Genomic DNA, 17,042 nt, shown 5'->3' with positions numbered 1-17,042 from the left:
TACTTTAACATGTTCGCTTTAAAAGAATGACTTTAAAATAAGTGACCCTTAAAAATCATTATAATAATTAATAGCATGACACCAAGGTTATATATTTTAATAAAGCTTTTACATTTCTGGAACAACTGAGTAATTCATACAATATACATGATATAGCAAACAAAAGGAAGAAGACTGACAGTCTTCTTACAAAATATTTAGGTACATTTCTATTGACTGTTTACTCAATATATATATATCTGTCACATATTCTTTTGGGATTCTTCTGAATTGTTATACAAAGCTTTAAAAATGAAAATTTCATATAAAAATAGTTATTTATCTGGTTTTTTAACAAGTAACTTTTCAAATTAAATAACAAGGTGTTCCACTTATCAATGTATATTGCATAGAAATAGTTAAATACTTTAATATTTAGAAAAACATCAAGGAGTCAGTTTTTTTAATGGTTGCTACATCTTTAAGTTGATAACTCAAATTTTATTAATAATTTTAAATTACACATTCTGTAGGTATAAAAGTTTAAAAAAATACATTCCGATTTAATAAAAAAACTTCTAAATTTACATTTTCAAACACTGTTGTGATTGCTATAATGACTATCTTGAAGATATAATTAGCCAAAATAAGTTAATTTTTTAAAAATCAATAACATGTAGTATGCTGGCAAGATTTCTTTAGAAACAAATGAAGGTAATTATAAAGTCAAAGTTATATATGTATTACAAATAAATATGTTCTAAGTATAATTACTTTGTTTTAAAAAGCAGAAGATAAAAACACATAGATTAGGTGAAGAATTTTAAATTTAAGTCACCAGTGCAGAAATCTCGAAACTTAATCCCTTAAAAAATTAGAAGATTTCAATTTAAAGGATGACTTCTCACTGGGGATATTTTGACTTTCTGTGAATCAAAAAAGGAAAGTCTATTTTTTCTATATTTAGATGTTTCTAGTGTTTTGGTTCAAGTGTTTCTATGCAACTCCTCCTTTAACTTAAATGTTATTTCCCTGAAAAGGACATTTTTAAGCTAATGATTTTGGCCTCATGACATATATTTTAAAGATACACGTGATTCTGCAGCCAATCCCTCCCCTCATTCTAATACCTATATATATATGCCCTTATAAATATATACATATTTTTGGGATTATAAAAATATTTAATTTTATATTTAAATAATTACTGAATGTTAATACAGAATACATTAATATTTGTATAATTTTACTTTTATTTATAAAAAGGTTTTCTTATAGCAGCATTTGCATTGCAAATGAAATGTGATTGAATGATTGCAGTGTGCATGGACTCATACTGCAAATCAGACTAAGCAGCCACAGCATTCTTCTAGAAGGAACATCTGTTTCAGAAAAGCAGTTCCTATAAAGTACAAAAATCTTGAGGGGCTAATAACTTATGTGAATCTTAGAAGTGCATTTTAAAGTTATATCCATAGAATTGGCAAGATTTAAACAAATATCCACAAGAAGTCCAGGTTATCTTTTTACCTCAAGAAAAATTTTCTAATGAAATAAGTAAAAATTATGTTAATGAATGATGTTTTTAATTGAATCACATGAACCTGTTAGAAAGTAACTGAAGCTTTCAAGAGTAAAAAATTTAAAACATCACTGTGAGGGATACAAGAAAGTGACGAAGATTGATGTGAAACTTAAGACATTATTAAAAAAAAAACCTCTCAACCTCAAACACTCATATTAAGCTTGTTTTTGTTGAGTTCACGCTCCAGATTTCCAATCAAAGTATCGATACTTTCTTGTAGGTCTTTGAGATTGACTTTTCGGTCCCTAGACTCAATAGCCTGCATTGTCAAATATGTCTGAAATGTGCACTCTTTGGATGTGGGAGTTGGCTGTTCAATCATGATATCTGGTTCATACATTTTGCTACAGTTTTCCCCATTTTCTCTGTCTTCTGAAGGCACATCGTCATAGTCCACATCATTTAAATTTTCTTTCATATTTAAAAAGTAGTTATCTCCACAGCTGCTCCAGTCTCCTGCATAACGATTACTTAGTGGACTGTCTAATCTGGTTTGCCTTGGCCTAAGTACTCTTGATGAATCAGTACCACTCAAATTTAACAGGTAAGGTCGTTCTTTCTTCCGCCTCAAATAATTTAGAGAAGACTTCTGCTCTGGGAACAAATTGTTTGCTGATTCTTTGATAGTTAAACGTTGCACTAGAAACAAACAATAAATTTGCTTTAGCGACAGTAATCCAACTGAATCCAATTTAAAAACACAGAGCTAAATATAAGCCATTTAATAATCAACTATAAACATGCATTAAAACAAACACATGCACACTACCAAAACAAAGCATTCCATAATTATTTTTTCTATCATCAGACATAATCAAGATTAGGGACAGAAGCCAGTAGAGTGTTCAGTGGTGCTAATTCATGCTATATCACAACATCCCCAAATAAATTTCCAATGTTGATTAACTTTCTGTGCAAGTTAATTATTATCTAGATGTAATTCAAACAGTAGCTAAGCTGGTAGCTTCTTCTAAATTAAAAGCTACAGCAAAAAGCAGGCAAGGCATGTTGGAGTACAAACGAAACAAAAGTTCCTTCATCTGCAAACATCTAAATGAGGCCAAGGCATCTAAAGTGCTCACTCTAAAAGTTCTAACCTTTGTGTTTTTTTGCAATTCTATTAGCAGCAGTGTCATAATTTACTTTAAGCAGCCCAAATTTCACTTTGATAAAATGAACGAAATCTAGACTTGTCCACTTGTTACCTGAGCTTGATTATACGGCATTAGCTACTAAGAGTCTTCATTTATTGCCTGAAAATAGTACAGATATTTTATTTTCCCATTCTGGTTAGGAATCTAACAATCTCAAATAGCATTCCTCATATTAAGACTATTTCCCCTATTAGTATGCATTGCACTGGCCAAATATATTACCATGGAGACACATTATTTCACAACAAACCGAGGCTTTACAGCTTATTCTTTTGTGTGTATTGAACAAAACACTTGTCGAATGGACTTAATTTAAATGTTGAGGCACGGCTATTAAAAACTGTCCATAATACCTTTCCCTTTCTGCTTGTTTACACTCCATTAATACTTCCCTTCACTAAGATAAAGGGGACATATAATCAGTGATAACGCACCAACTTTACACTCTCCAACATCTAATAAATACTTGTTTCCTACTGTAAAATAATTGAAGAATAATACAAACATGTATATGGTTCTAGTTTTCCAGACATACAGTGATTTTATAACATTTTCAGAGATTGCATAATTTTTTAACTTATTTTATTAAAATACTTGATAACTTTGTATAGGTATGTCTTTAACATTTTTGTTTATCTGCATTTTTATGATGGTTATTACAGATCATTATGACAGCTAAAAGCTCTTGATCTAAAGTTTTCTAGAAAATAAAGTTCTGATAATTACTTTACCTTGATATTTAATAACAATATTAATATAGAATGTCCTATGCCATTAACTGATGTAATTGCAGAATTGATATCTGAATTTTTCCACTGTTTAATTATTCATATTCCTTCTTCTGTTGAAACTGCTTCTCTCCTCTAAATCTCCTTGCTTTCCTCCCTTCATTTTCTGTGCTTTTCCTGTTCTTCTTAGTGCTTAAGTGTCATGCCTATTGTTTTTGCCAACCCATTACAGTACTCTGCTAACCTTGAGGTCACCTGGTTTGTGATCCAACCAAAGTAAAACATTTTTGATTCTGTGTTAAGCTTGTCTTATTTTGTCTGCATTTTCCGACATTCACCTGCAAAGCCCACATTCATTTTACTGTCAGGTGCTTAAAGTTGTTTAACCAAGTTCCTATCCAAACATTATTTTTGTATATTTTCTTGGAAAATATTTAAGAAACAATTATAATATTTTACACCTTTTAGACTACAACTTCAATTTCTACAAAGTCCACTTTACTAGCTTTTTAAACTACTGATGGTGAAATGGTTTCCTATTAAATATGTAGATAAAATGGCTAATTTTAACCTTCTGGTTTTCTTAGCACTGTTGACTACTTACCTTCAACAGGATAAAATGAACATGCAGTCTATAAATTTGCTGAAAATTTTTCCAAACATAGATTTTCTTCCAATAGATTTATATTTTTAGTCACCACTTTATTAGCTTTTTATCTATAGTATAATTACCTTATTTAACACAATATATTGGGTGTCTAGTTAGTGCCAAGTATTCTGTTAGGACCTGGAAATATAAGGGTAAGCAAAATATAGTCCCTGACCTCATGAAGCTTAGTCTAGTGAGAAAAATGAAACAAAAGAATTAGGGAAAATTGATAGCTTTTCCAAAAGAAAAATAAAAAGAAAGCCCTATGCCGAATCTATTCATCATAAAATATGTGAAACACCAAACAGCTGGTCTAAGAGTTACACACTCTCTAAAGCTATTTTCCCATCTATAAAGTGAAAGGGTAGCCTATCATTAATTTCCAATACTCTTAAAACAGCAACCCCATTTTTAAAAAGCAACTACTTTGTAAAAACCCAGTACATAAGAAAGATGAAAAGAAGACTGTTTTGGTCAAAAGGGAAATATGTTTCCATTTTGCTCCCTCACCTGTTGCCAATCTGGCCTCAAGGCTGCTTCTAAAGAACTTAGGGCTTTGGCAGAAGACAATCTGAAAAGCAATTGGCAGGCTGACTTTTACCTTCCAGTACCAATATGCCAGGGTTCTAACTGATCACTTTGAATGAAGACAGATTTTTCAAGTAGAAAGCTCAAAGAAAATTATATTCTTGCCCAAAATTTAAAAATAACACAGAACAAAATAAAAAGTTAAGGAAGTAAAAAGGCAGGTGGGCAGGAAAGGGTGGAACCAATTCTTTTTACCTCTGGAGTAGGGGAAGTTCCGAAAAGAAAAATAAGTAGGATACAGATAGCAAGGGAGCTAAAACCTTCCACTGAATGCATAGAGATGAGCACTCACCAAGTTAATATGGTGTGGCCCAGTCTCTACATCACCATCAATTTTCTCAGGCTCAGTAAGTGCACTATATCTACTTGATTTCTGCCTCTTGAATCCAAAAGCAAGTGATGTTAGAGGGCAAAACTAACTGCTGTTTCCTCTTATCTTTCTGCCCTGTTCTGTCCTTTGTTTGAGGTATTATAACTAAAGAAAAGTAACAGGTTATAGACGATGGGGCAGTTATTTTTAAATCCAATCACACAAACCTTTGGAATAAGGAACTGTACATTAGGAGACAATTGCTTAAGGTTGTCATTGAAATACTGTACAGTGAATCTCAAGTCTGAACCTGCCCTTTTTCTATAACATACAAGTTAAGTTTTTGCTCCTAAACCCAAGACTAAGATGACTATTACAAAACAATGAAATGATATTAACCACTGGTACAGAATTAATGATAAAAAACTCAGGTACTGATAGTAAACTTAGTATCTCCAGGCAAACAAGTTTTCATTTGTGATTAGAATAAGATGGCTCCTTTCCCAATTCCTCATGTTTATTAAAATTAAAGCAGTTCTAGGAAAAGCTAAGAAACACACATTTAAAACTTGAACCTGAGTGATTTCTTATGTTGGGCACCAAGTGCAGAAATCAGACCAATTAACCAGAGCATCTTCATTCAGGACTTTTAAATAATAAGTAACACATACTAACTCAGGTAAAATATAAATTAGAAATGATTTTTTTAAGCCTGTGTTTAAAAGAAGGCAAAAATGTTAACTCTACAAATTTAAAAGTTGAAAATTTTTATTAGCTTAATTTTTAATTCATTTTTAAAAATTCATTAGATTTTTTAAAAGACTAAATCAAGCAATCCTTTGTACTTTGGTATATTCTTCTCATATACATTAATAAAAGAGTAACACCGCACATTTCCTGAGGGCTAACTTTATGCTAAACTCTCTGCTCATTTCCTTAGATGCTTTATCTCAATCTTCACAAAAACCCTGAGGTAGGCACTATTTATAGAGAAGCAAACTGAGGCCTAGGAAAACTAGTGTTTGCCTGAGTCCACACTGTTGGTGAGTGCCACAGTCGGATCCGAATCTAAGCCCGACTACAGGGCCCAAGCACTTCTACCACTGTGCACTACCATAAGCATCTAAGTACTTTCACACTTGGTACTACGCAGGGGCGGGGAGGGAAGCAGGGGCTACTACCACGTTAGAAATTTTTGGAACCTAAATACAGGATCCTTTATAAAACATCTAACTAAATACATATTCCTTTTAGCTCTGAAACTACATAAGAGATGTATTAGAAAAATAACTGTCAGCCTTTTGTTATTGAGTAGAATGGGGATGGATAAGAAAGATGGAAAGATTGCAGGTAACTGTCAGCTCAAGGCTGGATAACTTGAAGAATGACCATGAATACAGTACAGACATCAGGAGGAAGAACTGATTTAAGGAGAAAAATGAATTCTGCTTTATATCAGTTGAAATAAAAACGAGAAGGGTAAAGGAATTAATATTTTACTGAGTACCTATTATGTGCTAAGAGCTGTGCTGAGCACCTTACACACATAATTCTTTATTTAATCCTCCTATAAATTCTATAAACATATTACTAATCCACATGACAAAAGATGATACTGAGGCTCTATGATGTTAAAGAACTTGTCCAAGGTCAGACTGCTAATAAGTGACACAACCAGGATTCAAATCCAGAGCTGACCAAATCCAGAATGTATACATTGATCTATCTCTATGTCTACAATAATATCAGCAAAAGCAGAAAATTTTAATGGAGAAATCTAAAGGGCAGGTATCAATTCATAACTATTTTAAAAAGCAAAATCTAGAAAAGATTTTCTTCAATCATACATGGGCATATTTAATGATTAGCTAATTCAAACACCCTATCATTGAAAGAGAAAAATATTTCCATAGAATCATTTACCTGGCCAGAGTTGAAGTAAGTAATGAAGAACTTCAATATGTTTTTTAAAATCCAAAGCACTTGCAAGTTCTTCTGAATCAATAAAGACTCTGTTGTTATGGCTGGAAGTCTCTTGCCTCTGACTTAATAATACGGGTCCAAAGCACACAGCCAAATTCTGGCAAGTCATCTTATTCACGTCACGATAAGAAGCCACCAATTTCAAATGATCCAACAACATCATTAGGGTTGCCTAAATTGAATTAAATTAAATTTCACTTAACACAGTCACACAGGGGCAAATTCAAGGACACAATTTATAGCAGAAAATATAGATGGGCATACTATCACTTTTTAAAAGGTTGGTTCAAAGATTTGATTGTAAGTTGGATGTTTGGAACTTGAAATATATTTTCTTATAGAAATGTTACACAGGGCCCTTAGGTTTCAGTGACATAATCTGATTCATTAAATGGTTAAAATATACATTCTATAAAGTGCTCATGAATGCATTCCAAATTTCAGCTGGAGTCCCTGGGAAAATATACCATCAACTTTTTCCTCTCTTCCCTCCTCTAAAAAGATAACAGCAAAGGCAACAATGGAAAGGGGATTAGGGTGAGAATGTTTATTTTTAAGTTCAGATAAATCCTGTAGTCGTAAGTAGGGACCAACATCCTAAAATCTAGGGAGCCAACCATGGCTAGGTTCTATTGTGATCCAGTTAGGAAAAAGGTCAATGTGCTTCTTAGCTAATAAATATTTTAAGTAGACAAACCATGGAAAAGGGAAGAATAGTATAATTAGAAATGAAAAAAAATTGATTGAAAAATATTTTTTTTAATCCTTGAAAAAACTAGTAAGAGGAGTTTGTTCAAGAAGTTAGGATGGTTATTTAGGTTTAAGCAGTTATGGAAAGGAATGATGTTTTTTGATATACTAGCATATGATCAATCATTTAACAAAGTGTGTAATTTCTTCTTCATAATTGTGTTGCAGAAATAAGTGCCAACTATAATCTGTAATTTTTAAAAATTATTAAAGAAAGAAAAAAAATCAAAATGACATTTCTGGAGTCAAAGTGACAACTGGATTTGATGATTAGAAGGTAATTAGTAACCTTAGCAAGAACAGGTCCACAGAGGTGGAGCAGGAAGCCAGATGACAATATTCTGAGTAGTAAATGAGTGGTGAAGAAGTGATAACCACCAGAATAAACGTTTGCTCAATGTTTGGTTGTGAAGGGAAGGAATGAGGGGAAAATTGGATCTAGGGTAGACTAGATTGATATTTTGAAATCAAAATGGATCTAGAGTAGACTAGACTGATATTTTGAAATCAAAACCAGTCACACATTGATTAACACAGTTAACACACACACACACACACACACACAAACACACACACACAAACACACACACACAAACACACACACACAAACACACACACACAACTGGTTAAATACATTAGGTTCAATCTCAATAGCAAGCCAAGAAACACAACCTAAAATAAGAAATCTTTTTTTTTTTGTCTACGAAATAAGATCAGCCAAAAAATGTACTTGTTGTGTCCCTTTTGAAAAGTAATATGAAAAATGTATTAAGAGCCTCAAAATGTTCACATTATTTAAATCAGCAATTCCACTCTGAAATTCTATTCCAAATAAGTAATTCTAACTGAAAAGAAATCTGTGGACAAATATATACAAATAGGTTCAAACCCTAAATATTACACAAAACAGAATGGTGATAAATCGTCAGATCTACTCAATGGAATATTATGCAGCCTTTTTAGAAAGAATATTAACAGCATGAACTTTAAGGCCAGAAAGACCTAAATTCATATGATAGACTACAACACTCAAAAAAGCTATATACTCTTGGGCAAGTGATTTACATTCCCTGACACTCAAATCTTCACTTATAAGTAAAATGACACGTATAACTTTACCTTATATTGGTGAAGGGATATTTCTACCCCACACCCCACCCTTCTGCTTCTGTCTACCTTTGTAGCTGCTCCCCTTCCCCACTCAAAGGAGAAGTAATTGCTAATCTAACCAGACAGAGTACAGGCCATTCAGATGACTACAATCAACTAGTGAATTAAGGTATTGGGCTTAAAACATTTCTACCCACTCACTCTTGGACTTTCTGTTCTCATATGATAAGAAATATAGGGACTTCCCCAGTGGTCCAGTGGCTGAGACTCCGTGCTCCCAATGCAAGGGTCACAGGTTCGATCCCTGGTCAAGGGACTAGATCCCACACGCCGCAACGAAGACCCCACACAGCCAAATAAATAAATAAATAAATTTTAAAAAGAAAGAAACATAGGCAAAGCCAGCCTCATCTGGATAAGCCTGGCCACATTTCTTTCCCTTATTTTCCCTTTTGTTCTAAGGAACAAGAGCTAAAGTTAGGCTAAAACTAGTTCTGCAGACTCAGGCATCCTATCTCTCCTGCAGGCATACCTGAAGATACTGGTCCCAAGATTCAGATTGTGGGGAGGGGGCAAATGGAAAGAGACAAGGAGGAAGGAAATGGTGGTGGTGAGGGTTGTTTAAGTCTTGAGGCTAATCCATGTATACCAATCAGGTACCATATTTTTTAAATACTAAAAGGAACTACACCAAAATGTTAAGTATCGTTGCCCTTAGATATTGATAATTATAATTTCCATTCTTCTTTTCTATATCTTCCTAAATTTTCTATAATAAACATATATCATTTTAATAATAACAATACTCTTTTAAAACTTATAGGGAGTATTCATGCCTAGGCTAAAATCATATACAGAAAAGATAAAATTATTTTCTAGATTTATTCTGTTTAAGAAGCAGTTTCTAGATTTATGCTGTTTAAGTAGCCTTTGGCAAAGGCAGAGCTAAAACTCATGAGTGCTACGAATGTCAAATATCTAAATAATTATTTGTAGCTCTGGAGCTAAGTATACAATTCATTAGCTGGCTTCCAGAAAGAATGCATACCAATTGTGCTTACCTTCAATGCATACCAATTGTGCTTACCTTCAATGCATATCAACTGTGCTTACCTTCAATGCATATCAACTGTGCTTACCTTCAATGCATATCAACTGTGCTTACCTTCTCGACGTCAGGCAGACAATCCAGCAGGTCAACAGTGTACTTAGAATCACTTGGATCATTCTCACAACCATTTGATGACATTTTCAAAGGATATTTTGCCATTGCATCTAATACAGCCTCATAAAGCTGCTTTGTTATCAGAGGAGAAGGAAGTTCTCTTAAATAATCCTTAAGAACACCTTCAGAAAACAAACCAGAGACAGATGGCAATTAGTCTTTAGAGGGAAATAAAAAACTGTGGTGAATTTTTTTTCAAAGAATTGTTACAGCGAACTTTTAACACTCTGAAAACAATAAAAGCAACAATGTAAAAAGAAGTATTATAACAAAACAATAGCAATTTGTATCCTTAGAAATTGCTTCACTAATTGACTTGTTTTGAAACCATGCTAATAATGTACACACATAATAGCCAATTATCATACATATTAGGTTTGTTCATAAAGTAAATCCCTTATAAAAAGCTCCTCTAAGTGCATGTAAAAGAAAATAAGGCATACTAATATTAATTTTAAATTATTCCATTTATGTGAATTTTTAATTTCTAGGCTTTTCATAAGCCCATGCAAATAAGTGAGCTATATAAATATATTTCCTCTTTAATACAGAAGATATGGCTTAAACATACATACTGGATAGTCTGGATAATCTCTAATGCTATACTATGGAAGGAAAAAATCATTCCTAAAACCAAACAAATGAAACCAAAAGCCAAGAACAGAAAACATCAGACTTGTCACTATAGTAAGAATAGTAAGAATGAGGCTGAGTCAATTTCAAACACACCACAAGTAGTTATGAACTAAGAGATGATATACCTAGAGGAAACAGGAAAGAGTAATTAATGGTTGTTAACATATAAGGAAGGTAGGTAAGATTCTAGCTAAAGGCTAGAATGTGATCACAAGGAAATATAGAAGATATTTCTGACACCAAAAACCTTAATAGAGACAATATTGATTTAGAAAATGCTCTCAGCTTAGCCAAGAATTTAGTTTGAGAGCTTAATTTGAATTTAAACATGATCATAAAGGAAGTTTCCCATCTAATAAATCTTTTAAATTTGATAGACCATGGTTCATTAGTTTCTTATGCATCCTTCCAGTATTTGCTTATGCAAATATAAATAATATATTACAATTTGTTTCCCTTTATTACATAAAAGATAGCATATATGTCCTGTTCTGTTTCCTGCCTTTTCATTTAACATCACATCCTTGCCATATTTTCAGTACACAGAGATTTTCTTCAAACATTTGTATAGCCACATCACAGTTTTCCGATGTATGGATGTCCCATAATTTGATCTAGTCAGTTACAGTAGACAGCTACTTAGGTTCTTTCTAATCTTTTGTTATTTCAAAACATGCTACAATGAATAACCTGCACATCATTACTTTGTATGTATGCAGGTATGTTGGCAGGACGAATTCCCAAAACAGGACCACTGGGTCAAAAATACATTTATCATTTTGAGGGAAAAGGATGTGTAAGGATATTTCCTAGGTCTGGGGCTTCAGCATCTAGGTGAATAACAGTGCTATTACTTGAAATAGGAGAAGAAGGAGGAAAACCATGTTTTAGGGTACAGGAAGGAGTTTCATTTTGAACGTATTAAGCTTAAGGTATCTACGGGACATTCAAGCCTACTGGATATAAAAATCTGAGGCTCAGGAAAGAGATGGCTGGAGACACAGATCTGAGAATGATCAACTTAAAGATGATAACTGGAAACTTGGGAATGACTGCGATAATCAGGGCAGCATACAGCATGATACGAGAAGGCCTAGTGATAAGAGAAGGCCATGAAGAACATCAGTAGGAAGAATGGCTAAAGGAGTATGAGTGGTAAGAAGAGGCAGGATGGGGGTGGGGGTGAGACAGGCAAATACGCTGCAAGGAAGCCAAGGAAAGAACGTTTCAAGAGTTTAAGGTAGCAGTTGATACCCGATAAGAGTTAGGTTAGATAAGAAGAGTGTTCTGGATTGGTCATTTGTATGTTAAAATCATTCAGGATGATGGCAGGACTCCAGTTGGAAATCTAACCATAGGCGAGGTATCAAAGTCTTCACTGAATAAATGGGAATGCCCAAGAGTTCTGTAGGTGATGTTAAATACGAAAGGCAGAGGTGGTGCAAGAGTGTGCCATGAGCCTCCAAAAAGCCTTATTCCTTCATTGAGCATAAGTTCCTACTCAATAGTAAAAAGGTAATAACCTGGAAATAGCACTAAGGAGCCAAGAGGATATTGACCAAACTTCTTTTTTTTTAATTTATTTATTTTATGTATTTATTTTTTAGCTGCGTTGGGTCTTCATCGCTGTGCACAGGCTTTCTCTAGTTGCGGCGAGCAGGGGCTACTCCTCGTTGCGGTGTGCGGGCTTCTCACTGTGGTGGCTTCTCTTGTTACAGAGCACGGGCTCTAGGCACGTGGGCTCAACAGCTGTGGCTCGCGGGCCCCAGAGCGCAGGCTCAGCAGTTGCAGCACACGGGCCCAGCTGCTCTGCGGCATGTGGGATCTTCCTGGACCAGAGTTCGAACCCGCGTCCCCCGCATTGGCAGATGGATTCTCAACCACTGCACCACCAGGGAAGCCCCAAACTTTTTCTTCGATATATACAAAGAGATACAACATATATAAAGTGCTTGGCATATAATAATAATCAATACATGTTAGACATACAGTGATGATAATGATAAAGCATTTTGTACACAGTACGCATGCAACAATTGTTTATTCACATTCCTTAACTTATATCATGTGATCTTTACTACTATCGTTAGTTTCCTACAATGAATTGCAACATTCAGTGTAAAGAGCATTGAGTTACAATTAGAAAGTGAAAATGCAATTTTCTGTAGCTGCCAAATAAAGACACTACTAACCCTTTAGGGCATAATCTTTTTTAAAGGTTCCATAGTTGTTCCTTGACAAAGCAAGACTTGTTAGTTCTTATAAAACTCAATATGCCCTGGTAGCTTGAGACTTGCCCTGTAATGCAATTATATTAAATCAAAACCTAAAAGATCTCCAGAAAAGATAACTTTATACCTTAGTGAAACATGTATTTCAAATATCATTATCCTTTATATGATTAATATGCTAAACAACTATTAATATAAATGGAATTTTAAATTAACCCAAGTTCAAGATTACTTGCTTCACTATAATTTGAGGGCAAATAAGAGAGAATTATTATAACAAATATTAAGCACTTAAAGTATGCTCAATGAACATTATGTTCAATGAAGTAAAAATTATAGTTGCTTTTCTATAAGCAGACAAACGTCACAGGAAAAATGATCAAAAGATTTTATAAAATGAAACAGAGAGATGGTATTCATAGTGCGTTGTAACATGTATGATATGACTACTCATCAGTCTAGAAATTAGCTATATGGCCTTATCCCAGAAACTTAGTGATAGGCAGGAGCATCTTAAAGCCATATTGCCTTAACATCTTTCAAACACTTTGGGACATAAAAACCGTAAGATAATAAATTTGTGGTGACAATCTTTAATGTGACAGGAGCTACTTAAAAAAAGACTTGGGGAGAATTTATGATGAAGTTTATTTAATGCAACACAGTAAAACTTTTATCATGTACTTGAAGCAGGCAATTATTGATAAATAAAGAGCTGGTTCTAGTTACATCTCTTAAGCTGCCCTGTAATAGTTAGATACTATGAAACCATATGCCTCTCACCCTCATTCAGGCACAGGACCAACTACACAGAGAAATTCTACTCATCCCCATGGTGGGATATACGTATCACTACACTAAAAACAAGTCATTCTAATCTCTAAAACTACTTCTTCTCAGAGGCTGGTTTGAAGTACCTATATTTTATTAATGCTCAATCACAAAATTCACCCTGTTCTCTCTGCCTAAAACTCTAATAATCACTAAATAAATAATGTCGACTTTTCTAATTTCTTCTCTTGTACTATGAATAGATTTTATACCTTAAATTTTGCACCTGACTGAAAAAAATCTGGTTTGTCTGGAGCACTTCATTCTGTATTCCAGACAAGCCAACTACTAAGAATGCATTAAATTGTGAGTAAACTCTATCATTCACTCCATTAATATCTCTTCTTTTAGACCTACTTAACAGTTAATTATATTTTAAAGTTTACTTGAAATGTGAGTTCACGTGGAACAAACACATGAGGCAACACTATTACTGGCCGGTTCCCCAAATCAACAATACCCTTTACTTTGAGTCACGATGAGCCCTTGTGTATATTTTATTGTAATTCCAATGATATTTCTCAGGCAAATCTTAAGTCATCCCATTGGCTTTTTATCAAGAATGAAAACAGCTCTAGGTTCTTCTGAAAAACAGGTTTACTGAAATGGAATATACAAAGAATAAAGCCAAGAAATACCTAATTCATAAATTATGTAAACTCTCAATTTTAGAAAAGAATGCTTCTATAAATGTTTCATTGACCTATTGTCATACCTTCTGCATATGCTGCAAATTTCCAACTAAGGACCTTCTCTTATAACAAATAATCAAGTCAAACCACATCACTTCATCTTTTTAAATTATACACATTTGACATAATTTTTATCTCCAAGAAAGTCTTCAACCAAGACAAAATCTCCTTTTATTTAGTTATAGAGTGTAATTTTCTGAGGATTGCTATTTATAAAATTTTTCTTTAATAAATTCATAAAATGAGTCCTTTGCTGATTTTGTTAATTACACATTATTAAGGGAAAAATTCTACTTTTTTGTAGAAATGACCCATTTTTTAGTAGAAATAATATGCCTTCTTCCTTTATAAAATAAAAGTAACCATTATTTCTGGTTTGCTAAAACTTAAGAGAAAGAAAAAGTGCTTTAGTTTGCTCCCTCTCCGAATTAAAATGCTTGGGATCGAAGTTTTAGTTATCCAAGAATATAATATTAAATATTCTATGAAATACAGTCATTCAGAGTTCAGAGATTAGGAAGCTCAGTTATCTGGAAAGCCTCAATCCTAACAGTTAGCTTTAAGGATTTCAACTAATAAAAATCTCTTGAATATGTGCAAGTTGAACCTTCCTCAAATTCTCACCTAGACAATTAATTGTGTGTAAAATAAGAAAGCAAATTAGAAGAGAAAAACAAAAACTATTACAGCAAGAAAAAAAAACGGTAGTTGACAGTAGAGAGAAGAGAAAGACTATCAAAATACATAGATGATCTAGAAATACATAACAAAGCATCTGTAGGTGAAAGGATGTGATAGCTGAGATATGGTTCAAAATAATCCAAGTTTGGGGAGAATCAAATGAGGGGTATAAATGAGACAGGTTTGGTCATGTGTTGATTATGGAAGCCAGGTGATGGATAAAGAAGGTTTATCATAGTATTCTCTCTACTTGTGTATATGCTTGAAAAGTTTGCTAATAAAAAGTAAAACAACAACAAAAAACAAACATGGAATTATAAGCCAATAGGCCTCGAATATCGATTAGTTATGAAAAATGTCCTAATGGCCAAATTCAAAGGCCTTTTTTCTGTTCTCATTTTATATGATCTCTCAGAATGACAGTGCATCACACCTTTCCTTAACACTCTGTAGTCTCTTGTTTCCCATACTTTCTGACTCCTTTCCTCTCAATCTCTTTAGCTGTTTCTTCTTTCTTTGCCTGCCTCCAAAGTTTGGAGATCCTCAAAGTTCTTGTCTTTTCAAACTCTATAGACAACTGCAAGGCGTTAATTACAACTAGTGCCAATGACCATCAAATTGCCGTTTTCTACCCCCACCAGTCGGGGTATTAGAAGTGTATTTACAATGCTATACATTGGATTGCATTCATCACCTGGGTCAACAGCAGATCCCTCACATTCTACTTACATCCTCTCTTTAGCTGTAGGAGATATATCCTTGATATATCCACTGAGATCTCCTACTAGTACATCAAATTCAATATGTAAGTTTGAAAAAGAAACCCAATTCATAATCTTTTTCTACATTTCTCCACCGAAAGCAGTAGCTTTCCTCTCAGCTTTCTTACTTCTGCTAATGGAACCCAATCAACCAGGTGTCAAAGTCAGGATTGTCTGGGCCCTCCCTTTCTTCAAATACTTTCAATTCTATTTCTTCCTGCTGTTGCTGCTGCTGCCAGATGCCATCCAATCTCATTAACTCCTTGCTGAGACTATTGCCAAGGCTTCCTAACTGGTTTTCCTTCCTCTTGTATCTTCTAATTTCAGTCCATCACACAGACTTGCCAGATAAATATTCCTGAAGACTATCTCTAAAGATTTCACTCCCCTGCTCAAAAATCGTTGATGGATCCCCTCTGCCTAGTAAATAAATCTAAATTCTCTAACCAGATAGTCAATGCCCCTTATATTATGTCAGCTCCAGTTAAACTGAACTCTGATGACATTTTATTTATCTCTCTATGAAGAAAAGGTGCCCTTTTCCTTCTGTTAGCTACTACAGTTAATTTAATGTAGGTCTCTTCCTCCCAACACTTGTTGGCTGTTTGAGGACAGGGACCATATCTTGGTATCTCCCCACAGAAAATAACACAGTAGTGTTTGTAAAAGAAGGAAATTAAGACTGCAGAATAAAACCAAATTAAATTTAGGCTACAAAATAGTATTTCAATTCTCTTTCGTGCAGATGTAGTCTTTCCAGAATGTGTACATAAAAATAACATCTATTTATTACCTGTTATTACATTTATATCTGGGTATTGGCTTTCACACAGACCAACAGCTTTGCTATCCCTCTCAAAAGCCTCTCGAAGTTCTTTCTTGACTGCTGCCGAGCCACATAATCGGTACAGGCCTACTACCTAGAAATAAAATTATGGCCACATTAGAAACACTAGAAACACTAGAAAATATTATAGTGCAGTATGTATAAATCACATGAACTTGGCAATTAATATGTTCTGATGGCATTTAATTAAAAATATCTCAAACATAGCTTTTGAAATCTCACCATAGACTATACTGATTATAGTTATAGTTATATAGTTTAATAAAAAATTATATTCTTTCCTTTAAATTTGAACAATATAC

At 33.8% G+C, this 17,042-nt stretch overlaps 1 protein-coding gene across 1 annotated transcript in view; it reads right to left on the bottom strand.

The window, feature by feature from the left end:
• Positions 1-81: 81 nt before the first annotated feature.
• SYDE2 (synapse defective Rho GTPase homolog 2) overlaps positions 82-17,042 on the bottom strand; it is a 35,703-nt gene continuing 18,742 nt past the window's right edge. Inside the window, exons 4-7 of the mRNA XM_024767891.1 lie at positions 16,687-16,813; positions 10,002-10,183; positions 6,917-7,148; positions 82-2,203 (exon numbers count right to left, since the gene is read on the bottom strand). Of these exons, the coding sequence (XP_024623659.1) occupies positions 1,707-2,203; positions 6,917-7,148; positions 10,002-10,183; positions 16,687-16,813 (1,038 nt within the window). The 3' untranslated portion in view covers positions 82-1,706. The remainder of the gene's footprint in view (positions 2,204-6,916; positions 7,149-10,001; positions 10,184-16,686; positions 16,814-17,042) is intronic.

The sequence above is a fragment of the Neophocaena asiaeorientalis genome, unplaced genomic scaffold (genome assembly GCF_003031525.2).
Source record: "Neophocaena asiaeorientalis asiaeorientalis breed wild unplaced genomic scaffold, Neophocaena_asiaeorientalis_V1.1 scaffold546, whole genome shotgun sequence".
Taxonomy (NCBI): domain Eukaryota; kingdom Metazoa; phylum Chordata; class Mammalia; order Artiodactyla; family Phocoenidae; genus Neophocaena; species Neophocaena asiaeorientalis.
This window is presented reverse-complemented; position numbering and strand designations above follow the sequence as displayed.